Source organism: Leptonychotes weddellii, chromosome 14 (assembly GCF_054177405.1).
Source record: "Leptonychotes weddellii isolate Sample4059 chromosome 14, ASM5417740v2, whole genome shotgun sequence".
In the NCBI taxonomy this organism is placed as follows: Eukaryota; Metazoa; Chordata; class Mammalia; order Carnivora; family Phocidae; genus Leptonychotes; species Leptonychotes weddellii.
Genome location: NC_138382.1, coordinates 49,974,267 through 50,001,779, shown reverse-complemented (window position 1 = coordinate 50,001,779; position 27,513 = coordinate 49,974,267). Strand labels below are relative to the sequence as shown.

General features: G+C 53.5%; 1 protein-coding gene across 1 annotated transcript in view; it reads left to right on the top strand.

Moving 5' to 3' along the window:
• The window catches only part of SHB (SH2 domain containing adaptor protein B), a 135,322-nt gene extending 112,041 nt beyond the window's left edge, over positions 1-23,281 (top strand). The window contains exon 6 of the mRNA XM_081803223.1: positions 22,420-23,281. Coding sequence (XP_081659349.1) covers positions 22,420-22,603 — 184 coding nt within the window. The 3' untranslated portion in view covers positions 22,604-23,281. The remainder of the gene's footprint in view (positions 1-22,419) is intronic.
• The last annotated feature ends 4,232 nt before the right edge of the window (positions 23,282-27,513 follow it).

Here is a 27,513-nt window from a genome sequence, read left to right as displayed (position 1 = left end):
AGTTCAGTGAGAACAAAAGTTTTTTTTTTTTTTTTAAAGATTTTATTTATTTATTTGAGAGAGAGAATGAGAGAGAGCACATGAGGTGGGGGAGGGTCAGAGGGAGAAGCAGACTCCCTGCTGAGCAGGGAGCCCGATGCGGGACTCGATCCCGGGACTCCAGGATCATGACCTGAGCCGAAGGCAGTCGCTTAACCAACTGAGCCACCCAGGCGCCCGAGAACAAAAGTTTTTTAACAAGCAGAACTGATCCGGAATTAGAGCCATCCAAAGCTGCCTCAGTAGGTAGTGAGTGTCTCATCGCTGGGGGTGTACAACTGGGGCTGGATGGCCCTCGTCAGGGAGAACATGGAGGGCATTTCTAACCAGCTGGGAGGGCACTCAGGACAAGCAGCACTTGTACTTCGTTGTTCACTGTCAGACCGTTGGCTTGAAGAGTCAGTTCAGTTATCTCAGCTGAGAAGAATTCAGTACTGAACTGCAGCTGGGCTGGGAGGCTGGGCTGGAAGTGAGCAGAGTTAGAAGCCCATCATGGATGGAGGAGGGGGCGGCCGTGGGGGACAGGTGCACGCCGCGGGCCATGCTGACAGAGACCAGCGGGTCCTCAGCGGCTCACAGCTCACTGCTCCGTGCAGCCCTGCCTCCTCCCTCACTGTCCAAGGTAAGCTAGCAACCCAGGAGCTCTTGAGCGATTCTTCCCGAGCTTCAAGATGCAATGTGCTGTCCAGGCTGGGAGAGGTTAAAGGAAGCAGGTGACATCAGAGACGGGATTCCCGCGTCACTGCCCTTCCACGCTGACTGAGGCAGCCTGCCCACCCCCTAGGCTTCCTCAGAGCGGCCCTCCTCGTGCTGGTACTCTAGGAGTTGCTCTGTGACTCTTTCCTCCTGGAATCCTGTTGTCTGGGGCCTGGCCAGAGGAGTGTTCCCAAAATGGCTAATTGGGTGCACCAAGGAAGGAGGGACGGAGCACCCCATACCAGGCCCGGTGATCCTCCATGAGGGCCCGGGCCCCACTAAGTTTCCTATTTATTTGCTGGGCAGACCTGGCTGGACACCGGGGCCCCACGGTGACCCCAACACAGATCTGCCTGCAAGGGAACTTGGCCTCCTGAGTACCCAGGATGTGTCACCGCTGAAGCAGCAACATGGCACCATATACGGAATTCTCCAGCCAGTTGCAGAAGTGACCATACCACGATACCTGCGGGATCCATTTCCCAGTTTCCTGTGAAACGTGCCCTTTGTGATGCAGATGGGCCTAAAGTCCACCTGAGATGGGTCTTCAGGAGAGTATTTCCATCACAGCCCCGAGAGTGCAATTCCTTTTCATCCCGGGTGTGCCACATTCCCTGGGTTGGACTGCTCTTGAGGGACCGACAGCACCTTGATTCTGTTTTCACAGTAACGGGCTTGGAGTCTAGGAGTCGGGGATGCGTGCAGTGGAGAAAGTAAGGGACAGGCCTCCCCACTCCATGGCCTTATGGCCTTGGCAGTCACAGCACCTTTTGGAGCCTTTTCTGTGCACAGGGGCTGACGATGCTCTTCTTCCAGAGGGAAAGCACTTCTAGCCCAACCAGTGCAGTGTAAACCCTGTCTTATATCAGTCCCATCCTGCTTTCCCAGTTTCCCAACCTGGGAAACGGTAATGGTTTCATTAAAGGCCATTTTTAAGGGCAGCAGAGAGGACCTGTTGACCAGAGTTCTGGACAAGAGTCCTGACCTGTTAATCACTGCTCGCTGTGTGACCTTGGGCAAGTTCCTTCCTTCTGGGACTCAGCATTCACATCTGTTCATGGGGACTTTGATGACTGCTAAGGATTCCTCCACCTCTGACATCAAGGTGTCTCTGACTCCCTGGATTTCCCGTGTCCTTGGACTCAGCCTCCCCCTGTCTGTGGAGCACTCTGGCCAGATCCCCTGCACCTCCCAAGCCAGGGAGGAGGTGGAGGAGACTGAGGGCCAGGGCCAGCAGCCTGTGCCAGAACCCCAGATAAGAACATCTGCCATCAGGCCTGAGTTAGGATGACTGGTCTCTGCCCACGGGTGCTGGAGGTTTAGTTTTGCATGTTTGTCTAAAGCCATGAGATCCCAAAGACCAGATGAGTGGTCTCACGTGGTCAGATTTCCCTTGAAGAAGCCCGGAATTGAGGAGGTGGGCTAGGCCATCCTATGGCTGGGCAGGGCAGTCTGTTAGGGGGAGGTGAGCTGGCTTCCCAGAGTGGCCCTAGTTCATGATGACCAGGTGCCAGCCAGGGAGTGATACCTGGCATTAATCACCTTGACCACAAAGGGAATGGCCCTGGTACTGAACGTCACGGCTGCTTGGACCGAGTGCCAACTTTGCCAGCCACCATGGGAGGTGCGAAGTCTCTCAGATCCCCGAGGCCTACGCGGTGGGGGCAGGGTAGGATTGGCATTCTCCACGCAAGGTGTTGTCAGGAGCGTGGTGCAAATTGACACTGGAATTCCAGCTATGTTTTCATATGAACCCTGGGTCCTGCTGTGAGGATGTCCTAGGGTGGAGAAAGGATTTGGGGGAATCTGGCCTCAGAGGACGGGCCCTCCACCCCGTCTGTCCTTCTCTCAGCAGATATTTATCGGAGCCTCCCGTACCAGGCACTGGGCAGGGCAGCGTAGGGAGCTGAAATGAGAACAGCTCAGCTCAGGCCACAGGAGCTCACAGCCTGGCCCGTTCAGCCTGGTCTTCTTACACGCAGGTCTGCACGGGAGGCCTTGGGGACCCGGAGTTGGCACAGGGGTGGGCAGTCCCTGCCATGGAGGGTTAGGAGAAGCTCCTGGTGCACTTGAGCCTTAAAGAGAGGGTAAGTGGTCTCAGGCAGGGACCAGGTGGGGGGAATCTCAGGTGAAGGGGACAACCCAGGCAAAGCCCTGGAGATACAGAAGAGACATTGGTGGGTCCTGTGCCTCACAGAGGAGTTGAGACTCCATTTTTAGTGATGGAGCCACTAAAGTGCACTCCCAGGGACCTGCCTTTATGCTTAAGCCCCACTTCCTGACCCTGTCTCCCTGCATATCTGCAGCACCTTACATTTTAGAAGGCCGATGTGTTTGCCCCAGGATAGCCCCACCAGGTGGCTAGGACAAAAAGCGTCATCCTCTTCTTTATTTTAGGGTATAGGCAGCTGAATGAACTTCCAAGACTGGAGTGGAGGCCATGGACTCCCAGCCTGGTCTCTTCCCACCCCTCCCGATTATACCAGGTCAGAGGTCATCTGGAAGCGACCTTAGAGGCCCATCTAATCCAGCATTTGCTTCATGGATGGGGAGACTAAGACCCAGACCACACTGACAAGAGCTGGCGACTGCTTCCCACTGTGGGGGGCACAGGCCCACGCTGCCAGCCATCTGCCACCAAAAGCCCTCTGCACTCATGGCAATCCAAGATGGCACCTGCACTCCCCACCCCCCTGCCTCTAGATCCCCTCCCTGGCAGACACCCCCACCTATGGAGCAGTCTTACAGAGGTCCTGACTAGCTGCTTTGGAACACTGCCCTTATCCCCTCCTCCCTACAGAGCTCTCCCTCTTCCCATTCTCCAGCCTAACTACGCTCCCTCTCAGCAGCTAACAGACACGTTGGCCTTCAGAACACTCACTCCAGCCTCAGGGAAGCAAGGGGTTGAGCATTTAAATATTGGCAAGAAAACACCACACTCTAACAGCTTCCTGTCTGGAAAGGCAGGCAGTAGGGGAAAGGGATGAAAAGTCTTGAAAAATCTCATTAAAAGGGTTCTTCAGGCAGTTTGGACTACGAATGACTTTTTTGCAAGTTCCAGTTTCATGAGTTTTTGCAAAGGAATCTGGACGCGAGGGAAATAGGACTTCAAAGACGAGGGTTTGCAGCTGGTGGGGGCAGGGAGGCAGGGTGAGTGCCAGGGCTCCCCTCCCCAGATGCGGGGCAGGCTCTGCCTGCATTGGGCCCATCCCTGGGAGCAGGCAGACAGAGTGGCACTTAAAGGCCTCGCAGGGGGCTCCCAGGTGGCGCAGTCAGTTACGCGTCCAGCTCTTTGATTTCAGCTCAGGTCCTGATCTCAGGATCGTGAGATCGAGCCCCACACTGGACTCTGTGGTGGGCGTGGAGCCTGCTTAAGATTCTCTCCCTCTGCCTCTGCCCCTCAAGAAAAAAAAAAAAAAGTCCTCGCAGGGACACCAATACTCCTTTGACAAGAGCCCAGGTCCAGCTTTCTTTAGGCAGTGAGAGTCCCAACCCCAGTGGGAGACATGGCCCCAGGAACCCCCACAAAGGGGCCTTCAGCTTTCAAATCCCCAGAGGCAAACTGCACAGCACCCTTGCAGATGTGGCCCAGATTCTGACCTCAGGAGATGCTTCTGGGGTCTGGCCTGTTTCCCTCAAGTTGCAACTCAGTCTTGATCATTCAGGATCCCCTCCCATAAGCTCTGCCCCATTCAGTACCCTTTGTGTACTGGATTCCAGCCCTCGAGGAGTTCACAGCCCAAGGGGAGAGCATATGTACACCAGAACTCATATACTCGCAGGAGTGCTGTAGGGTTACCCAAGGCAGAAAGGGCTCAGGGCTGTGAAAGAGGGAAGGCATCCGAAGAGGGGGTATTTGGAGGGTGAGCAGGGCAGCCCAAGCAGAGGAATGCATGGAGGCAGGGAAGTGCAGACCCTATTTGTTGTGCAAGAACAACAAATAACACTTCCACGGGAGCTGAGGAGACGTGCGGCCCTACTGTCCAGGCTAAGGACTTGGGGCCCTCTCCTCTAAGGTAGCAGGGGTCCCTGAAGGTTTTGAGCAAGGTGCAGTCATGTCCTCAGAGCTGGATTCTAGAGCCGTTAGTGAGCCAGGGTGCACCATGAGTATTATCCAGGAAAAAAACCACCGCTTCTGCCTTCCCGAGCCCCCCTTCCCTCCCCCATGCCCACCAACAGCCACTCAAGCTAGCACAATCCAAGAGCCTGGGAGGCAGGCAGCCTGTGGGCAGGCATCCCAGGGGCGGGCAGTTCCAGGGCAGTCCTGTTTGAGATGTAAAGGGAAGAACGTGGGCTCTGCAGTCAGAGATAACCTGAGTTTGAATCCTGGCTCCGTCTTTTACCTGCTATGTTATGCTAGGCAAGTGACTTTGCTTCCCTGATCATTGCCTGGAAAACAATGGGCCACTCTCATAAAGCTGTTGTAAGAAGTAATGTGGCTCTGCGGGTTGGCCCGATGCGTGGCCCACAGCAGGTGCTCAGTGTAATGCCGGTGTCTGCTCCTCCCAGCTTTCCCAGAGCTTATTAGACATTGGAGGCAGACTGGGCAGAGTGCTGGGCCAGGTCAGAAGCCCTGGGATCGTGGCCTGGCTGTATCTGCTCCTGGGTGCTTGGGCCAGTGCCTGCCTCCTGCGTCCACAGAATGAAGGCCTGGGGTTTGATCAGTAATTCTGCTTCCAGGTAACGGGCTTCACACAGTTAGGATGAGGTGCCTTTCCCCTAGGTTCCAAGGATGGTGGGAAGACTAGGGCCCCATCTCCTCCTCCAAGTAGGGGAGGAGGGGGTCAGACCATTTATCCAGAACATGCCTCCTGCTCTGATTGCTTAAGGACACCTGGCTGGTTCTGGTTCATGCTCTGCTCGGAGCTGCAGGTTTGTGCTGCGTGCTGGCCAGCCAGTCGCCATCAACAAAGGCTTCCCGGGGCTCCAGCGGTGGGTGGTGGGTGTAGCCCAGCCAGGAGGAGCAGATGGGTTGCATTCCAGGGGTGCTGGGGGCACACTGCTGTTAGAGTTGTTTTTCTTCCTTCTCTCCCTTCATTGATTTATATAGTAAAGGAGAGAGTTTTCAAACAGAAGGCATGTCTGGGTCTGGGCAGGCAAGCGAGTGATTAATCTTAGTTTGTTGCTGCTGACAGCCAGGAGCAAGAAATAATAAAGGTTTGCAGGGTGAGGAGGGGGCGGGGGGTGAGAAAAGGCTGCTCAGTCCTTGGCCTTCAGCGAGGAGCACACACTTCACTTCCCTCTACCATGGAAGCATCCCTTGTTGGGTCAACAACTGAGGCTCCAAATACTTCAGGGTAGCTGCCTGCTCCCAAGGGAGAGCCCCAGAACAGTCCCTCCGACCACACCAGGGCCTCCCCAGTTGTTGAGCTCTCTGCACTGCATGACCTCCAGCCCCAGAATGCCTGGACTTACTTCATCAGTGCCCTTTTCTCAGCCCTGCCCCTGAGGCCAAGGCCTAAAGGAAGGCAGGGTTGTGCACCCAGAGGACGGCCCGGCTCTAATGAGAGGGACCCTCTGACTCCGCACCTCTCCAAGCTGCCAGGTGGGTGTGAGGGCTGGAGGAGGAGGGGCCTACAGAAGAAAAAGAGGTGGTCAGGCAGATAGTGACCCCAGGAGGTGCAGGACCGGGGGGTGGGGGTGTGAGGGTGTGAGGGAAGGGGGGCTTTGACCTGGTCCAAGGAGGATTCAGGCAGTTGTGGGTGGACAGGGTAAGGCCCTACCCTTGCTGGGGAAACAGCAGCACAGGAGAAAAAGCTTCCTACTTTTCAATGCACAGTTACTAATATATCCTGTCCACCAGCAAGCACCTTCTCCTGCCCCCGTGAGATGACGCTCTGTGCAGCAGAAGACATGGGCTCTTGAACCCCAGCTCTGCCTCTTTTTTCTTTTTTTTTTTTTTTAAGTAGACTCCACACCCAGTGCAGAGCCCAACACAGGGCTTGAACTCATGACCCTGAGATCAAGACGTGAGTTGAGATCACGGGTCAGATGTTTAATCGACTGAGGCACCCAGGCACCCCACCAGCTCTGCCTCTTAATAGCAAGGTGGTCTTGGGCATAAGGGTCTTAACATATCTGAGCCTCAGTTTCCTCATCTGTAAAGTGGGTATTACAGATATATTAATGAAAAGACAGTATGTGTGAGACGCTTAGCACGTGCCTAGCATGTAGTAAGTGCTCAGTCAGTCAGTCAGTGGTAACTCACAGCCTTTGTTATAGACTTTGGAGAGCTATAGGTTGTTGAGGAAAGAGCTCAGTGTGGTTCAAAGCCTTGTGGATTATCTGGGTCTGGCCTAGAAGTCTCTGTCCACACCCACATCCACTTCCCGTTATTAGGGTGGGATTTTAGAGTTTATGTAGGCTGCAACTCGAAACCCTGCATTGCTGTGACTGAGACTTCAAATCACACAGAGCTAGAGTCAAAGCCTGGCTCTGTGACCTTGGGTAGGTCACTTAACCTCTCTGCTCTCCCAGCTGAAGATGTTGAGCACCTCAACAGGCATTTCCTCATTTTCTCATGGGAAAGCATTTTTGTGGCAAGCCGGGGCAGCAGCTCTGGTACACTGAGTACACTAAGCGGAAATCTTGGGATTTGGGGAACAGAAAGAGAGTTTTTTTAACTTAGGTTTATTTATTTATTTTAGAGTGCGTGGGGGTAGAAGGGGGCAAATCCCAAGCCGACCCCCCACTGAGCATGCAGGCCCACACAGGCCAATCTCATAGTCTCACGAGCCAAAGTTAAGAGTCAGACACCCAACCGACTGAGCCACCCAGGTGCCCCCAGAAGATGTTTTAGATCACCTGGCCCAATGCCCTGTATAGATGGAGAAACTGGGACCCAGAAAGGGGAAGGAGTTGCCCACCTCCTGGCTTCCCGACCAGACCCTGTTTTCTGGCAGATTTGCGTCAGGCTGAGACAGAGGGCAGCAGGGACAGGCCTGGAGGTTGGGGGACGTCTGTGTCTTTGCTCTCACTATATAGAAGATTTCACTTCCTTTCTGGGCTGATGGAGGAAAAAAGGAACTTTCTACTCAATTAACATGCAGTGTGCTTTCTCCTTCTAGAAGGTTTAAAGGAAATGCCACAGTTAGGAGCTGCTACTGTAGGCCAGACAGAGGCTCCTCAAACACTCCTTGCACGGGACAAACCGACAACAGTAAACCTCCGAGTTCTACATATCAAACCCTCCCGCCCTGTAGTTAGCGTGAGGTGAGAAGGGCAGGAAGGATTACCTTCGTCATACACATGCAGAAATGGGCTCACTCTGTTGCTGCAAGTGAAGAGCTGGGCTTTAATCCATCCCAGTGCCCTCTTTCTGTCCTCTGGGACCCTCTCTGAGCAGAAACCCCCAACCCTTCCCCTCCATCTGGGCCCAGATAGCCCAGCCAGGGCCCCGGGCAGGTATCTGTAGCCCCAGGACCACAGCTGGAGTTTCTGAGCAGGACCTGGGCCACAAAGCCATTGCCTGGCATTGCCTGGCAACTTCCCCAGGGTGACGTGTAGATGGCCAGAGACCCTAGGCTCCTTCCCTCGGCTTGTGGGAATCTGAAAACATTGGGGTTTTCTGGCTCTGAAGTGACAGTGTCAGGATACATGACCCAACTTTGGAGTCCACTTTCTTCTCTGGGTCCACTCTCAAGCAGCAGAAGCTGGGGGCATCTGGGGATCTGGTGGCAGAGAGGGAAGTTGTTGAGGCCAGCTCTCAAGGGACAATGGTGGCCTCCGTAGCTGGCGAGACAGGTTTTCAGAAGCCCCATCTGACCATGGATGTGTCTGGAAGGCAGATCAGCGTGCAGGCTGGCTGCTGGGGGGCTGCAGTAAAGGACTACGGCAGCAGGAGGAGAGGGGAGCACGTGTCGTGGTGGGACTGATGGGGGTGAGAGAGGGCAGAGTCAGGACCTCATCCAGCTTGCTGAATGACTGACGAGCAGCGGTGTCACCAGTTGCAACATGGACCTGGGGTGGCCAGTTTTGAAAAGACCCTGGAAAACACGCCCCCCTAACTCAGCCGCACTCTGCACTGCTGCCCAGAACCCAGAGCGAGAGGCACCTGCATTCACACCTCCAGCCCATTCTCCAGCGCGCCTGCTGGCCTGCCAGTGCCGAGCATGCCCACTGACAGGCTGGGTGTCCCCCCCCACCCCAGCCACACATGCAGTTTTTGCTCCCCTGAGAGCTCCCTGGTCCCCCAATTCCATTTCCAGCTGATTTTTAATTATCTCATATCAGCCCACATAAATCTGCCCGTGTGGCTTGCCCACCAGGGGAGGCTTTCCAACTGCCCGTCAGTCGCCAGGAAACCTCTCATGCCCCGGAACAGCTTCTCTGAGGCACTGGGTGGTCTCTCCAAATGAGAAAAACATTTCTATCCAATCATATTTCTGACATCTTGTTAATATGACTTGTTTAATAATATTTTTGCAAAAGCCATCTGGGAATGGCTTGGTTGGGGACTTGGGGAGGGCATATGGGTGCTGCGGGGACCATCCATGGTGACAGATACAGACCTCGCATCTGCCGTCAGTGAAGGGGCAGCAGCATGGAGAAGGATACAGAGGGGGCCCAGAAGCCCCGGGCCTGAATCCCCCACTGCTGCCCCTTGCATGAGGGTCACCCAGCAGGTGGCTTCATGGCTCCCAGCCTCCTGAGCCCAGAGGCTCAGGAACACAGTGGGAGGAAGGCAAGCTCTCTGTCAACTCAGAGGCTGTGCTAATGCAGGTGGGATTATTTGCAGAGCTTCTGTGCTTGCCCCAGGAAAGGATTGTGGTCTTACTTTGCTTCTAGCTAGGTAAATAACTCGAAGGCCCCCTGAGGAAATAACGATTAGCCCCCACTTAGAGGCATTTGGCAGGGCTTGAAGCAAATAGCTTCGTACAGTAAAATCCCAAGATGTGGGGTGGCTGTTCCCTAGACCTTCAGGCCCTTAAAGTCAGAAGGGTCTTGAATCATCAGGGTCAAGACCCTGGCTTTGGGATGGGAGAAATAGGCCCAGGAAGGGAAAAAGACCTCCCCGGAGTCCTGTGGCAAGTCGCTGGCAGAGCCCAGGTGCTGTTACCCTCTGAGCCCCACAGCGCTGTATTTTCTTCTCCCATTTTCTGCATAAGCGTTCTTGGTATTTGAGGCAGATTTATAAAAGCGGGTGTCAGATTTTATAGCTCTCGTCTTTGCTCCCACATTGAAAGGCTAAAACTATAAAAATGGTGTTTTGCTGTGTACGAGTGTGTGCGGTGTCACACTCACACACATGCACACCCTTCCACTTTGCTGGGGCGGAGGCCTCCCCACCCCGGTTCTTAGTGCCTCAAACCTTTTGTCCTGGGAGCTTCCCGAGTGAGCGACCACTGTCTACTTTCCAGCCAGGGGTGATTTCTGCCACTTTTAATGCCTTTTTAACTTTTTTTAATACTACTTCGCCCAGGAGGAATATCAGAAACAATTGGTTTGGCAAAGCCAGCTTATTAGAAATGCTTTAATTAGAACTTTTTTTTTTTTCCTATTTTCCTTTTGAACATGCACACGCTGCTCATGGTCCCAGGCAGCGTGGGAACCAGCCTGCCACGTTTCAGCAGACTTTCAGGGCAGGGCCAACAAACAAGTCAGCTAGGGCTGTCAATGCTGTGATCCCACTGTGTGCCAGGCCTTTAACTGGGCAGGGAGACAAAGGCACGTCAGACTCTATGCTGGTAGTCTGGGCAAGGGGACAAGCAGGCAGGTGAGTGCTGCGGTATAGGGAGATGTGGCAGATAATAAGTGGAGGAGGAAGGAAGTTAAGTTTGACCAGGGGCATCTTGGAAGGCTTCCTGGAGGAGTTGGCATTGGATCAGGGCTGTGGAGGATGATTTTTTATTGAGAAGTAACAAGGTAGAAGGATGGTTAATTAAGTTTGGGATTGGAGGAGAGGTCTCTGCAGTATCCCTTCTTCCTCTGGTCCCAGCTGGAGTTTTCAGTTGTCCCTACCATGTGAGCCCTTGGACTCCCCAACCCCCGCCCAGGTGACCAACACTATTATGGACAGAGACATGCCTTAGAAACTCTGAAGTCCCGTCAGCTCTCTCCGGCTAGTCACAGCATCCCCACTTTGCCCTCAAGGAAACGGGCTCAGCCAGACGTGGCACTTCCCTGTGGCCACACCAGCGTTCCACATTCCCAGGTCTTCGTTCTTTTGATCTCCCACTTTGCCAAAGGGCAGGCCGTGTGCCTGTCCTCCGCACTTGACACTGAAGGTGTATACCGCACCCAAGCTGGACGTAGCGTCCCAGGGAGAAATGCGTTTACACAGTGCCCAGCAGGCTCTTTGCAGCCCCAGGGACCTAGGAGAAGCTGACTGGAACGGGCCTCTGCAGAGTGTCCTCTGAGGCAGGCAGAATTATACCAATAACTGATGAAAAATGCGGGGCGGGGTAGGAGTTCTGACACCATGAGAGCCAGCAATCTGGGCACACCCAGATTTCAGACCCACAGTCTTCAAATGTTAGCATAATCCTGCTTGGACTTCATACTTTTGGGCCTGAAAAATACCTTTTCTGTCTTGAATTGTTCTAATCTTAACCAAAAAGTATTTATGAAGAAATAGGGTGGACTGTTTTGCTTTTGTGGGAGTTGTGCTTTTAAAAAGCAATCAGTTCCATATAGTAAGTAACTTCTTGGAACCCAATTACTTGCAGCCATGCTGAAAAAAACTGTAATTAATGTGGTCAAATCCTAGCCAAATAATAAAATGAAAGCTTTGTTGTGTATCAAGGCAGAAATCAATTTCATTAGGGAGCAAAGAGCTGGAGATTTAATTTTGAGAAAATTCTCCATCCTGTGGGCAGAGGTTGTCAAGAAGCTGCCAGAATGAATGCCCAACACCAGAGGACTCACCCTCCAGAGCCCAGATTACTGAGGGCTGACTGACCTTTCAAAATTGCATTTGCAAACCTTCCGAGTGTAGCCAAAGCCAGTGGGCTTTTGCTTCTTAATGTTCTTGGACCTGGTGCTCCTTTTGGTTTTGGTCAGGAAGTGGATGTTATCTTCACCTGATAACACTTGCATGTCTATAAGATCCTTTCCTTTGGAACTTGGAGGACGTGGCCTCAGGAGGTCAGCAGACACCAGAAAGGAGATTAGCAAAGACCTGGGGTGTCCACATTGATGGTGGGGTCATATTCAGACAGCAGAGCTGAGAGCAAAGCTGGAAAGACCCACCAGGGACAATGCCCAGTTGCAAGACCCCAGTGCATGAGAGATAATGAAGAGCAGGTGTGACCAGGATGGGAAAGGACAGGAGATTCTGCCCTGTAAGGACAACTGAAGAGAGAGAGCAGCCCCGGGTCTGTTCCTGCTTCTTCTGTCTTCTGGTCTCTGAGGGGCTTTCCTGGGGCAGAAGGAATGGCCGTGGCCTGCAGGAACCGGAGCTTGGAGCTGAGGCTACGGTCAGTGAGCTGCACTAAGTCCAAGAAAGACTTTCCCATGGTCAGAGCCATCAAAGTTTGGAAGGGGTTGTCTCGGTAGGGAGTAAGCTCCCCAGTGCTGAGGGTAAGGGACAAAAGCTGGACACTAAATGTTGTGAATATTACAAAGGTGTTTCCATCATGGGATAGAACTAGAATGGGGTGCTAAAACCTGAATGTACATCAGAATCTCTTAGCATATTAAAAGCAGATCTGGTTCTAGGGACGCCTGGGTGGCTCAGTCGGTCAAGCATCTGACTTTTGGATCAGGTCATGATCTCATGGGTCATGGGATCGAGCCCCACATCGGGCTTCATGCTCAGTGGGGAGTCTCCTTGAAAGAGTCTCTCCCTCTGCCCCTCCCCCCATCAAAACAAATAAGTAAATCTTAAAAAAAAAAAAAAAGATAGATCTGGTTGCAAAGAGGCCCAGGGAGCCTCAGGTTTAACAAGTCTCGAGGGACTGTGATGTGGGCATTCTGAGGCACATTTGAAGAAACTATGTTTGAGAAACATGCACTCCTCTTCCAGCCCTGGGATTCTGGGGCTTCTATAAGGAAGGTGAGTCCTTTTGTTTAATATCCAAGTAGTCATTCCTTCTTCATCATGAGGTGTGAGCATCTCCTACGTGCCAAGCTTCAAAGGTTTACAGGTTTGCAGGACCTCAGGGGTCCTCTAGTCCTGTCCCTTCATTGTAGAGATGGGGAAACTGAGGCCTGAGAGGGCAGGAGCCAGGGCTGGGACCAGGTTCCTGATGTCTAGTACCGAGCTCTTTTCACTTGCTTTCAGTGGACTTCAGGGAACATTGAAAACTACTCCCCATTTCACAGATGAAGAAACTGAGGCCCAGATTCCAAGGACTGTTGGGAGTTTTTCCACTGAGAAGCACTATCATTTATATGGTTTGCAAAGGCCCTTGGCCAGGATGTTTGGGTGGCTTGCAGTCAGCCGTGTGCCTTTGAAATTCCAGAGAGGAGAAAACTACTCTCAGGTTAGGTGCAGGGTCACTGAGCAGATGGATCTGTTTTAACTTGTAGTCTTTAAAGAACCCTCTGGATTTTCTTTCTTTACTTTTTTTTTTCTTTTTTGAAGCAAAACTGTAGGTTGGATCAGGTGCTTTGTGGGCAAGTCCCTTCCCTTGCTGTGCTAATGGATGCCCTCTGTCAGTAAGCAAGGGAAGCCCCCACCAGGACAGGAGTTGGGTTGGGAGGATAGTAGGGGCCAGCCCCATGATTTAAGGAGAAGGATGAGATTCAGGGTGTGGATGATTGCTGCTTCCTTCCTCCTCTCTGACGCCTCCCACATCCTCACCCTCCACTTTGCCATACCCCTTCCCTGCTGACGAGAGCCTATAAAGGCTACTGGTGGTGGCCAAGCATCCCGTACACCTGATGGCATGGGGGTGGGTATGGGGGAATTCCAGCCCCTGATTCACTGGGGACTTAGAGCAAACCTCCACCCCCTCTGGGCCTCTAAATCATCTGTAAAATGAGGGCAGAGAACCAAATAGTCTCAAAAGCCTCTGCTTGGTATCTGTCTGCCTCAGAAATGGTGAATACAGAGCAATACACATCATAGGTACTTAATAAATACCACAGATCATGTATGACCAGTATTTTTTTTTTTTTAAGATTTTATTTATTTTAGAGAGAGCGCTAAAGAGCACAAGCAGGGGGGAGGGGCAGAGAGAGAGGGAAAAGCAGACTCCCCGCTGAGCAGGGAGCCCAGTGTGGGGCCTGATCCCAGGACTCTGGGATCATGACCTGAGCCGAAGGTAGACGTTTAACCGACTGAGCCACCCAGGTGCCCCGGACCAGTGTTTTTTAAGCACAGAAATTTCCTCATCTTTCCTATTCTGTTTTCATGTGGAGCCCTGTGTGTAACAATGTGCTTTTGAGAGTGCTATGAAATACCACTTGATGTTTGGGGAAATTGATGTCAGGGAAGTATACCCTTCCCAGTGTCACCCAGTGACAGAGCCGGGGCCAGAACCTAGGCCTCCTACCCCAGTCGGGTGGGCTGCCCAGCTGGAGGAGGTGGTCCTGCAGCCAGGAGTCTGCCTGGCCATCCATGGCTTCTAGGCTGCCGACATGGCAATGAACGATAGACCAGACAGACGGGAAGACACATTCACTGCTCAGCCCAGACCGCGTGGAGCCAGCAAGACAAACCAGATGGGCAGTAACTTGTACGCAGCTCCTACAGAGCGGGTGGAAACAAAGCCATGTCAGAACCCCGAGCCTCAGCACCTGCCAAACTTGCTCATGCACTGCCCAGCTCAGACCTCAGACAGCCCTTGCGGGGGGCTGGGGGATGAAAGCTCCATTCCACAGATGCAGAAGCTGAGGCCGAGGGAGCCACAGCTCGGTGTGGCAGGAGAGGGACTCAGACCCAGGTCTGGGGGACCCTGAGTCCACAAGCGGTGGTTCCTTCAGGAGCTCTCCTGCTTTCCTTGTGCCCCTCTGAGTCCTCTCCTCAGCTGCTGGTGCTCACAGCTGCCTTTGCCCACCACCTGCCTGGTCCCTGTTCCGGAGCTTCCTTCAGGCTGGCATGTCCCCCTGATCTGCTGGTTGTGGGGGGTTGGGGTTGGGCCTTGAAACAGCTTGGAGCCCTTTGCAGCCAAGCTCTTTGGCCAGTTCTGTGTTGTGTCTCAAGCCCTCAAATGTGGAGCCAGACAACCTAACCTTTTTTATCAGGCGTTCACACTTCACTCACAAGGACGTTCTCACTTACCCTCATAACTACTGTGGGGGGGACTCTCGTTATTCCCATTTCATAGATACAGATTTTTAGGCACTGGAAAACAGTGAGTGTTGGCTTCAACCTCTTGCCGCTGGAAGTTGGGGCTGGACGATTCTTTGTTGTAGGGGCTGTCCTATGTGTTGTAGGGTTTTGAGCAGCACCCTGGCTTCCACCTAGATGCCAGCAGCACCTGAGTTTCCAGGCATTGCTGGATACCCCCCCAGAAGGGGTAAACTCACCTCGGTGGAGAAGCACTGCTCCGAGCAGAGTGTGGGCTGGGGAGGGCTTGTCCCGGCAGATGGAGACCACTCTGGGCCGAATGCATTCTGTCCATCTGTGGGCACAGGTGTTAGGACTGCTTTTGTCATCGTGCCGTCCCTAAGCCTGAGGATCTGCTGTGCCCAGCACTCTACTGGTCTTTCTTCCTACATGAGGGTAGCCATCCTGCCCTGCCTTAGTCCTCCTGCCTGCTGCTGGGGTGGCCCCCACCACCTAGAGATGTCCCTCACTGGCTTGAGAACTTTAGTGCCAGAGAGACCTCCTCCACCTTTTCCAAATGGGGACACTGGGACTTGCCCAGCCAATGACATCAGTGGGATCAGAGTTTGAACTCAGGCCGGTCTGACTTTGGTCCAGCCACCCCACCAACCCCACCTGTCCTAAACACAGAAAGGCATTCGAGTTCCTGGAAAAGTCTTCACTTAGAAGTAAAAGGGAAAACTGAACAGAACAGGCTAGACAGTCTTGCCCCTTCCCAAAGCTCTCACATTTCATACATGTCAGCCCCACCCCTGCCTCCACCCCTCCTCCTACAGTCTTCATGTATGCTTGGCTGAGCCTGAGGACCGCTGGGAATACCGAATAAGGGGCCTGCAAAAGTCACCTGGCCTGACCCCCAGGCATCATTACCCTCCTGCTTTCACACCTCCAGTAACGGGAGGCTCACTCTCTTGTCAGCCTTGATCCTTCAGATCCTCCTGTCTAAACTTTGTTAGTCTTCTGAGAAAATTGCCCAAAATCGATTCATTTTGGCCTACCTGCTGCTTTGTGTGGCACAAAGCAAACGTTGTGCCTCTCCATGTTTGCTGGGAGAGGCACCTGCCACCTCTCCTGCTTGCAGATGGCTCTTTGTCATGATTTACTGAAGGGCCTCACCCTGAGCCACCTGCTTAGAGCTTGAGAAATGCCCAGGCGGCCCAGGAAGGCTAATCGCTGCTGATGCATTTATTGAAAGTCTAATTATTTGGTTGTAAATCAAGTCGTTGGGCTCAGCAGCATTTACATTTAGACGTTTGTTCGCCATAACTTGGCACGTGCATCTTAGGCTTATCACTGTGAAGGCTATTGCCGAAGGCAGTGGGCGGCATGCAGGTATTTGCCAGGTGACCTTTTAAGCTCCCAGCTCCCTTGACTCCTAGACCATGTCAGCTGGAGGGAGCCTCCGGTCCTCCAGCTCCATGCACTGCAGTTGGAGACCCCCATCACACGGGTAGAAGAGCTCACGTCCTGGCCCTTGGGCTCAGAACACCCTGATGTCCTGTTGCTGTGACCCGGACAGCTTGCTTCTCCCTCCTCCAGCCCTTGGTCCTCTCATCTGTGCCGTGGCTGTCATGCAGGTAATGCCAGCCCTCGCAGCATCTTGCTGAAGCCACGGGTTGGTCCAGTTGTGGACCGAGGGGCACTGCTAACACGGTCGTACATCTTGCATGCCCGGCTCCGGGCCCTCTGCTGGAAGGTCCCAGCATCTGCGGATGCTAGCCTGCACACAGTAGGCCCTCGGGAGATGGCAGCCAGGTTCCTGTCCCCTGAGGCACTTGAGTTCTGACTATTTCTTTCCCACCTGGCCCGGGCCTCTCACAGCGTGTTTCTCTGGAGTGGCTACACACTGTTCACAGGTATGGTGACAAGAATTTCTGTGTAGACACATACCCAGCAACAGATCCAGTCTTGCTGGAGGTCAAAGAGAAGCTAGGAGGGGAGCAGACGTTCTGAATCACAGAGCCATCTATCTGCTTGCAGAGGTAGCATTGCCAACTGCCAGGCGGAGTTAGGGCAGGAACAGCCTTTTCGCAGGCCCCTCGGAGGCCACGATGGTAGGAGGTACCTTGCCGTGGTCACCCTCCAGGCCGGCTCCCTCACCCAGGGTCACAACAGATCAGCGTTAGGGGCCAGGTGTTTTGTTTTGGGTTTTTTTTTTTTTTTTTAATTTTTATTTATTTGAGAGAGTGAGAGAGATCACAGAGGGAGAAGCAGACTCGCCGCTGAGCAGGGAGCCAGACGTGGGGCTCGATTCCAGGACCCTGGGATCATGACCCGAGCTGAAGGCAGACGCTTAACCAGCTGAGCCACCCAGGAGTCCCACCTACCCCCGCATTGATTCAGCACAAACATCTGTGTCCGTCTCTGCCCCAACAGAGGCCTGGGATCTGCGGCTGAACACTGGTTGGCGTTGTGCTCACAGAGGGCAGGGGAACTGCAACACTTCATCCCCTGAGAATCATCCTGCAACCAATTGTTGAGGGTATTTCAAATGCCCAGGAAGACCATGGCTTTAGGAGGGAACTTGTCTCCTATTTGTGTCTCCTATTTCTTGAGGCCTGGGCAGGGGGCACTGGCTGGCTCAGTTGCCCCCGGAAGGATTCCTTATAGAAACTGGGGGAAAGAGGGGTTTGACCCATTCTTCCTTGTGACCTCCCTCAGGCAAGACTTCTCTTTCTGACCTCTGGGTGCCGCTCATGGCTCTGCCCCTCACTAAGCTTGCTCAGCGGGTCCTCACTGGCTGTCCTAGCTTTCCCAACAGAGCAGCTACTGTACCCGGCCTTGGGGGCGGTGGTTTCTACCCTGGCTGGGCCACACTGAGGGACAGGGCAGGACAGCCACCGGCCTGCCCTCAGAAGCTTACAGTCCAGAGGGAAGGATATGTAGGGCCTCGTTGCTGGCTCAGGACAGACCCTCACTAGATAGCTGATGGCCGGATGGATAATGGACGGATGGACCAAGTACCCAGCTGTGGGCCAGGTAGGTGCCGAGGGCCCAGAGGGAAGTAAAGCTTGGCCTACTGAGGAACGTCACAATGAACAGACAGGATTCTTGACCTCAGGAGCTCACAGAGCTGCAGGGAACCCACGTCTCAAGGCAGAAGGAGTCCAAAGGCCCACGTAGACACCTGGATCCATCTGGTTTGGTGGCTGAGCAGGGGAAGATGAGGCTGCAGTGGTAGCTTCAGATCCCTGAACGCTTACCTCAGGCTAAGAAGAGAACATAGGCTTTAGAGTTGGATAGCCATAGTGAAATCCCAGCCCCACCACGTCCCGTGGAACTTGGCATCGGTTTTCCCACCTGTAAACAGTGGTAGTTACACCAACTTCGCGTTGCTGTGGGCTTACATGAGCTAACACGTAGCACCAGCTCAGCTCCATGCCTGCTGCACACTGGGGGTGTGAGCGGCGTGGGTCGCCTTCCTTATGTGGTGGCACTGGGGAGCCATGGTTGGCTCTGAGCCGAGGGACAGTGTTCTGAGCTCTCTGTCAAGGGAGCGGTTCCCCAACCACCTTTCAGCAGAGGGGAACCAGAGCTCCTCGCTGTGTGTAGATTCCTGTAACCAGGTCCTACATGCTAGTCCCAAAAGGCAGTTTCCTTGCCTTCTCCTGCATAAATATTATATGCAAGTATTTTTAAGTCATTTCATCATGAAAAGAAGCGATTTAACATAACTATTACTCAGAATTCCTCATGAAATATGCATCAAGCAATTAGGTCTAAAAGCGAGAGGTGAGGCCTTGTACCCTGCTCGGGCCGGCAGCTGCGGGCTGAGTGATGTTTTATTAAAGCCCGTGATTATGAGACGAGGTGGGGCCTGTTATTAGGCCCGGCACACCAGGCACGTTTGATAATCCTGGTGATGAGGAGGTGCTTTTTGTGATGTTAATGAGCGATCTAAACGCGGTGACAGCCCCAGCACCCCCAGCCTCTGTCAGCCATACATGACTCATTAGACAGGTCAGCCACCAGAGACACCCCTAATTGTGACTTTGCTCTCGGAAGATGTCCTGTCAAAGGAGGCAGGACTGATGCAGGAGCCTGGCAGGCGGCAGCAGCCTGTCCAAGCTCCCTGGATTCAAGGACTCCGGGTTCTGGCTGCAGCTACAGCCCACCTTGCTGTATGCCTTGGGCCAGAGTGTTGCTCTCTCCAACCTCAGCTTCCTCCCAAGTTCCCCAAGAGGGTGAGAGGAGATGGTCCCCAGGTGGCTTCTAGCTCCAGAAGCTCTGTCCAGAGCAGGCACAGCATCCCCGGGCATGCTGGTCATCTGATGCACTTTATGTTCCCCCTAGAAATTCTCATTTTTTTCTCTTCTCATGCTAGATGTCTTCTGTGCTGAGTTGGGAGTCATTAAAGCCATCCCTTCCCAGCTGTTTTTAAAACTTTAGCTATTGCTGGGTAACATCTCACTCGTGGGGACCTTGTGGCTCACTGATCAGGATGTATTATTATAACACATCTCTTAGGTGTGTGTTGACAAGGTTTTACCTGACCTTATCGTGAGTCAGAGTTTGACAGATTGTCTCAAAAAGCAAGCCTGCTCACCCCTCAGGGCCTGCCAACCCCATGTAATGGGTCACCACCCTGTCCCCATAGCTGGGAGCTTCAGCAGTCAGGACAGGCCATCCCCAGTGCTTGGGATGACCTTTCCGTGCCAACCCTGTCCTGTCTGGCCCACCATCAGCTCTGTGGGGTAAGCACCTGGGGACTGAGGCCAGAGTCAAGGAGTTTCTTGTGCAGGGTCTAATGTCTCTCCCCTACCACCTTGCCTGGCCTCATGTGGAGTGTAGAGGGCTAAGGAGGATTCTTGCTTAGAGCCGGATGGTACTGAGGTCAGGAGCATGGACCCTGGGAAAGGCCCAGCAAGGAGGGGAGCAGCCCCACTGCTGATTGCTGTGTGAGGCTGGGTTGGCCACCTTCTGTCTGAGCCTCGGGGCTCAGCATACAGCCTGGATCACAGAAGTGCTCAAGAAACATTGACTGTGCTGACCATTCGGGCCAGTGTCCTGTGAGAATAAGACGGGGCCATGGGCAGCAGTGAAATGGGGCATGAGACTGCCTCCAGGCCCCTTCCTGCAGGATGCCTTCACAGAGTGGGCAACAAATTATGCTTATACACGTGGGATCCAGGACCTTAGGCCCAGAAGCACCCTCAGAGGTCATCCAGTTAGCCTCTCCCACAGATCAGTGGATGCAGGGACAGAGCCCAGCACCCCCCAAAGGATTGCCTCAGGTCCAGCGAACCATGCAGCTTCTTCTGCCTCTGATTCTGTCAGCTGTTCTCACCATTCCTGCCCACCTCCCTTGCTGCATGTTTTAAGAACGGCCACTGTAAAAACGTCCCATTAAACCATATGAGTTACTTCCCTTAACCTCCTTAAAAATTAAATCCGCTCTTCCTGCAACTTCCTACCTGTGTTGCGGGCACAGCTGTGACATTCTGACTGGGCCCGCGGCGAACACATCCTACGCTTTGCACCCCAGCTCTAGATGTGTGACGGTCGTTAAAGCCCAGTGGTCTGGCACCCAAAACATCGCCCCGCGCGAGCCACTCACACAGAGACGCACGACCGTCCCCGGCCACACGCGCTCCGCTCCGCCGCTCACCTGCTCCAGCCCGTGCTCTGCCCGTCACACCCCTTCTCCAGGTGAAGGAGCTGAGCGCTTTGTAACTAGTCCGTTTCCTTCGCCACACAATTTCAGCACCTCGTTCAAGCAATTCCCGTCCTTTCCAGGCTGGCCCAGCCCTGTGCTCTGTCCAGTGTGGTGGGTAGCTAGTCTTCGCCTAAGTGGGGTTGTACCTTTCTCACGTGGTGCACACCGCTTCCTTTTAACAGCTGAAGCAAGCGCGCCTCCTGCTTTGCAGACGTGTCGAGGCAATTCTCCAATGAAATGACCCTTCGCTGAGGAGCAGAACTTGCCACGGGCTCTGTAATTAGAACATTGTCAGCCTTAAAAAATCTTGATTTAAATTTTAGTTCTTTACAGGAATTATTCTCTCTTGAAACATAATTGCTCTTGGAACGATTTCCTTTAAGCTGAGGGTGATATCTCTAAATACATTATTATGAGCAGATGTATTGCTCAGTGCCCGCACTTCATTAAGCATTTGCTCTGCCATTTGAAAATGGTCCTGGAATCCAAATTGACAGATTAATAGAGCAGGCGCTGGTGAGCGTGTGGAGCCCAGTCCTGCCTGAAAAAGGTGTGTGTGAGCCCTCCACTGCCCCTGTGGGGGCTGCCGGAACAAGAGAGCTGGAGCTGAGAAGCCTGCAAACTTGTGTCCACATGGAGCTCGGCCTCGCCAGCCTCTCGGCCTTGGTGTCCTGGAAGCCAGGCCCCCAGGGCTGGTCCCAAGTTCTCAGTGCCAAGGGACAGGGTCTAGAGAAGGCAGCAGGAGGTCAGAGTCCCAGCTCTCTCACTAAGTGACAAACATGAGGTAAATTGGACTGTGCTTTGGAAACCAAGCGTCAGCAGATGTGGCAGCAACATCATAAAAGGCCAGGCTTGGAGCTGAGTGGGCAGGGAAAAGGCGGCTCGGACAAAGGCAGATTGACAGAGGAGTGAGTGATCCGATGTGGCCAGAGACCTGGGTGGGAGGTGGGAGGGGTCTGCTCCGGCCAGGCGGAAGCAGTGTGGCCATTGCCATCCGAGAACTGTGCCACCCCAGTGTGCTGATATAGCTAGCACGCTGCATGGGGCACAGGGACTGGGCCTGCTCTGGGGAACTCTCAGGAATTGGGAAGATAAGTACTTGCAGTTCAACCAAGTAAGTGCTGATGGAGGCATGAGTATGCTCAATGCAGTCAGAGGAAGAAAGGAGCCCTACTTGTGGGAGCCTGGAAGACTTCCTGGCAGAGGAAACACTCAGGTTGGGCCTTGGAGGAGGAGGCCGAGTTCACTGAGCAGACGGAGGAAGCCCAGAGAAGAGAGTGCCTGCATAGGGGCAGAGCTGGGGGAAGAACACAGGTTCTCACCACATTCCATTGGCTAAAACTAGTTACGTGTTTGCAATGGCTGCAAGGGAGGCTGGGAAATGTAGTCCCTGGCTGGGCCACCCCTTCCTAGTGACAGGAGAGTACTATGGAAAGGGGAGCATCCATTTCTGGAAAACAGCTCACCTGTCATCCCTGCGGCACTGTTTCCTCATCTGTAAACTGGGGGTGATGACCTCTCCTGCATGCTTGTCAGGGAATTGGGGACTTACACATACATTGCGCCTGTCATGCAAGCCTTAAATACTTGCGTGTATCAGCAATAGGAAGAGGAGCCGAGTCTGGGGGTTTGTTTTCCTGAGGAAGCTCTCGAGGTCCAGAAGACTCTCCAGCAGTGTTTGTTGCTGGTTCCTAGTCCATGCTGGGCTTGGGGGAGCTGAGGTGCAGCTACATTTCATCTGGGCTTGAGCAGCATGGCTGTTTCAGCCTTTGTCACTCTGCAGATCCTAGTAACCTCTGTGTTTTATTCACAGGAGCAACCAGGGCTTTATGCACATGAAACTGGCCAAAACCAAAGAGAAGTACGTTCTGGGTCAGAACAGCCCCCCGTTCGACAGTGTCCCGGAAGTCATCCACTACTATACCACCAGAAAGCTGCCCATCAAAGGGGCCGAGCACTTGTCCCTCCTCTACCCGGTGGCTGTGCGGACCCTCTGAGTGGACCGGCCCCACGCAGCTCTGTGACAGGGCCCAGACTTGGAGGAGCCGGAGGCCCCCGCCCACCAGCCCGGCCAGTCGCGGGCCGCGTCCCATTTGTCGTGTGTATGGTACTAGCACACCACTGCATGTCTCTAGAATGCTGTTGCCACTCATGGGGGCTGGAGAAAGCCTGGATAAAGACAGAAGGACAGTCAGTGCGCCACCCCAGCCCCCACCCCCACCCCCTCCTTGAGTTTCTGTGAATTAAAATATTTGCAAATCCAAAGAGATGCCTTCCAGGATGAACAAAGGAGAGCAGCTCCAGAGGGGCGAGGGGCGGGGCGGGAGCTCCCTGGGTTGCAGCTCTTTGTTCTCCAGCTGTCACGAGTTCACACCTGTGGGAGGGGGCACAGTTTCCCACCAGGGCCCTACTGGTGCTGGGTGACAAACGTGGGTGCTCTGAGAGCCCAGAAGACCCCAGGAGTCCCGCCTCCCCTCTGGTGTGTGTGTGTACGTGTGAGTATGAGCACATACGTGAGAGAACATGGTCACACACAGATGTGAGTAAGCCCACTAATCCACTTTTAGTCACTTCAGTGTAATCATTAGGAGATCTTCAAGGAATCATTGTGCAGTCACAAAGAGGATTCAATTATTTATGAATAGGGTGTGTAAATAAAATAGTCATTTAATATATATTCTTATCCTTTTTTTTTTGTTTTCAAATACACCACAGAGGGTCTGAGGGGGAGCACTGCTGGTTTCATTCCCAGAGCAAGGTATGTCTCTGGGTACGTGTGGTATGACAGGCCGTGGCGGCGGGGGGCAGAGCCCTCAGCTCAGGGCTGAGGTAGTCAGTGGAGCAGAGGGGTTTTCTTTGCCCCCTGAGAGCCAACCTGCGGGAAGGTGCAGCCATGCCCTGCATTCAGGCTCCAGCAGAGGTAGCCTCGGGTGCTGACCCACCAGCCAAGCTCTCCCTTCTGCCTACCACAGACCAGTGATGGCAGGTCTGCACAGCACCCAGCAGTCCACAAAGGGCTCCTCCATCATCTGGTCACTGCCACCCTGTGAGGCATTTAATGTGGGGAAAGGGTGGCACCGAGAGGGAAAGTAACCTGCGCAAGGTCACATAGCTCATAAGCAGAAGAGGCCCTTGAGCCCAGACTGGCAGGCTCCAAGGCCAGTGCTTGGCTCTCCACGGCCTCGCTGTTACCCTGCTCCTGGGGGAAGACAAATCCTGACCTCTCGGGGGACCTGGAGTTCTCTTGCTCATCTACACCGCTTCCCACAGATACGAACACACACATTGCCACACCCCACCTCTATCTTACCTCTGTCCTTGACTGGAACAGGGGTTCTTCCCACACCTTCAGGTTCTTCCCACATTCTTTAGGGCAGACCCTCCTAAGGCTGTGAGGTTGCTGGCTCTTAGCTCCCCCTCCGTCCGCTCCCACTCACGCACCTCCACGCTGTGGTTAAATGCTGGTGGAAGAAATAGAAGAATCCGGGGTGCCTGGGTGGCTCAGTCGGTTAAGCATCTGACTCAGTTTCGGCTCAGCTCATGGTCTCAAGGTCGTGAGATCGAGCCCTGCGTGAGGCTCTGCACTCAGCATAGAGTCTGCTTGTCTTTCTTCCTCTGCTTCTCCCCCCTGCTTGTGCGTGTGCTCTCTCAAATAAATAAAATCTTTTAAAAAGAGAAAGAAATAGAGGAGTCCCACCCAGCAGCATGACAGACACAGCTTCCATCTACCGACGGAGGTACAAGGGTCCAAATAATGGCATGAGTTGCAGTGTCTTTCTACCTGCCTCCCTGCCACACAATATCTCGCCCTCAGCATTTTGTCTCAGAACACAACCTCCAGCCACTAACAGTCCGCGCCTTTCTACCTGCCCAGCTGATCTGAATGGAATGGAAGCTTGGTGACCATAGTCCCCAGCACAAGGGGCTGAGTTCGAACATCACCAGCAGTTCTAGACATTCAGTACCGCCCGGGCTTCAGAGATGCTTCTGGCACACTGTTCACATGCAGCCTCAGAGGCCCAGCGAAGAGAAAGGACTCGCTGCAGCCGCCTGTCAAACCAGGCAGAGCAGGACTGAGAGCCATGCCCCTTTAGGGGGTTGCCGTGGATTGCCAAGGTTTGTGGCCAAAGCTGTTTCCTTGGCAACCGGTCTTTCCGCCCAGTCCAGCCCTTGGGTCATCCTCCCCGGGGCTGTGGGTCTCGGCAGCCCCTCCCGCCTGCGGATCCCACAGGCCGAGCTGCCTCATGATTACCACTTAGGCCACGGCCTGGGTCTGGTCTCCAAAGACGCCATCCCGACTTTTGTCGTTTTGCATTTTCCCAGACATCCTTTGAGGCAAGAGAGTACCTGGAGTGATTCACATTTCTCTCTCCCTCTCTTTCTCTCTCTTTTTTAGTGAATGAGAAAATGAGTGAGGAATTGGCACTTGTCCAAACACGTGCCAAAGGAGACTGGATCCCAAGGATCCACTTAGAGGCTGGGGACATGGGAGCAGCCCCTCAAGCTGAGGTGGGGTGAGCCAGCATTAGCTTTCTCCCCCACCCACCAGCCCAGATGCCCCCGGGGCACTCCGAGGCTGCAGGCTGGGGCAGAACGGGAGCTGTGGGAACCTTCTCGGTAGACATTCTTCCACAACAAATTCCTCGTCAGAAAAGGCTCTGTGCCTGTCTGAGGAGGAGCTAGGTTGCTTTGCTGTTGACTTTGCTCTTTTAAGGGATTCCTGGGTCCTCCCGCCTTCCCCCCTTCCCCCCGCCCCACACACATCTTCCTGAAGTTTCCCTGGGAGGCCCAACCTCCAGTAGCCTTAGGGACAGAGGCCGGCAGAGGAGCCAGCTTACAGGATGGGAGCTGCCAAAAGGAATTTTTGCCTTAATTTTACGAACCTCTCCCTCTTCTTCCTCTAATTGTGACCATTTCCTCTGTCGGTGTGTATTCATGTTTTCTTGGATATCTAACAATTGAAACGGCTTTTCCCTTTCAGAAACACTCACATTCAGGTTACTGGCATTGCTTTGGTTTTGGTTTTGGCTTTCTTTTTTTTTTTCATCTGCTGCCAATTAATGGAAAAAATGAGCTGGATTTCTTTGAGGGGGAAAAAAAAGCCTCCCTGCCACACAATATCTCGCCCTCAGCATTTTGTCTCAGAACACAACCTCCAGCCACTAACAGGCCGCGTTGCTCAGAGCCACAGGACTGGGTTGTTTTGTTTTGTTTTTTTCTTTCTTTCCCTTCTTTGCTGGCCTCATTATTGACCATAATGCCCTTACCACTTCAGCAGCTCTATCCTTGAGCCCTGAGGGGTCAAGGGCCTTTTGGCAACCCCCAACCATAGATGGTGGCCACAGAAAGAAAGGAGGCTTTGTGGGGAGAAAGGGCCCACCTGCCTGTCAGGAGAGAGCTTCATGGAGCAACCTTTCTAAGGAAAATGGTGAAAAGGGTCTGGGGTTTCAGGAAGGTGGGGCCAAAAGGAGCTGAGCTATGCATCCCCTCCCAGGGCAGCTCAGGGCTGGTGCCCCTCTGTGGCCAGTGAGCGAGCAAAGAGGAATCCTTATCTAGCTTCTAGCAAGGGCCTCATGTCAACAGGTAGAGAGCCCTTGGCAAGCATTCTGCTTCTACTGCGGTCACAGGACCTGGAGATTCCCTTTTTAAGATTTTAACCTCAAGCTCTGGCAAGCTCTCCAGGACACTCTCTCAAAAGCGGTTGATGTCTCTTGTTCAAGGGCCTAGCAGGGACAGACGGCCAGGCTTGCCATTTGCTCTCACAGACCCTAGGGAGACCTGGCAGACGGAGCAGGCTGACATTGGAGTTGGCCCGTAGATGCCCATGAAGCATCCCGGCTGGATCGGGCGGCCATCCAGCAAGCTGCCATGTCTGTCTCTTCACCCTTCCAGATTTAGTTACCAGCACAGACCGAATGGACCAAGATGTCCAGAAGGAGCCAGCTCAGCCCAGAACCTTAGCTGTCGGAGCAACCTTCCAGAACCCCATGGAGATCCACTCAGGTGCCCCTGGGGCACGGGTAGCAGCCCTCAGCCTATCCTTCCCCTCTCTTCAGGGCTGTGGGTCACTGCCAAGAGGCTGTGCCAGCCACCTACTGCTAAAAAAGTGTCCTGTAAAGCTCTAATTCTGTGTGATAAGCTGTATAATAATGTATATTTAATGTGAAGTTTTAACATACAGTTGTCTTGTTTAAATGGACCTCATTGAGCACACGTGTGTTACTTCTTTGTAATGCAACTGTGTGCCCTAGGAATCTAGTTTGATTGCCTTCTGCTTGCAGAAGCTGAGGTTCTGCCATCATCCCCCAAAGGTGAATTGTTATAGGAAAAACAACCTCCTGCTTCCTAATTAAGAGGAAGATAGAGCCCTAATGAGCTCGTTAAATGAAAACAAATTAATTTGTTCAGCAAACATTTGTTGAGTGCCTGCTAGTACTCGGACCTGGTGGATACACAGGAGAATGAGACCCAGACCCGACCCTCAGGAAGTTTCCATTGTGGGGGAAAAACAGGTAGCTACACATGGTGTAATAGGATGGGGCCAGGAGCTGAGGGGGCCCAGATGGGGGAATTGAATCTGCCTGCAGTGGTCAGCAAAAGGGCCTTGAAGGATGAGGGCTGGGTGTTCCAGGCAGAGTAACAGGTGCCGGGATCATCCTGGAGAGTGGAATGGGCCGGCAGGGTGCAGCCTGCCGCGGCAGGAAATGACAAGGCTGCTGGGTCTCTGAGGGCTTCATCCTGTGGAGGCAGAAGAACAGAGCAGGGCAAGGGGAGGGGCCTTCCTTCGTCTTCTCTAGTCAGGAAGCAATTCCCTGAAGACTTGGGAGGTGCTGGCCTCCTGTTTTCTGGAGGGGGTGATTACCAAAGGAGAGGCACAGGGTCTCCCATCATTTGCCCTCACCCTAGC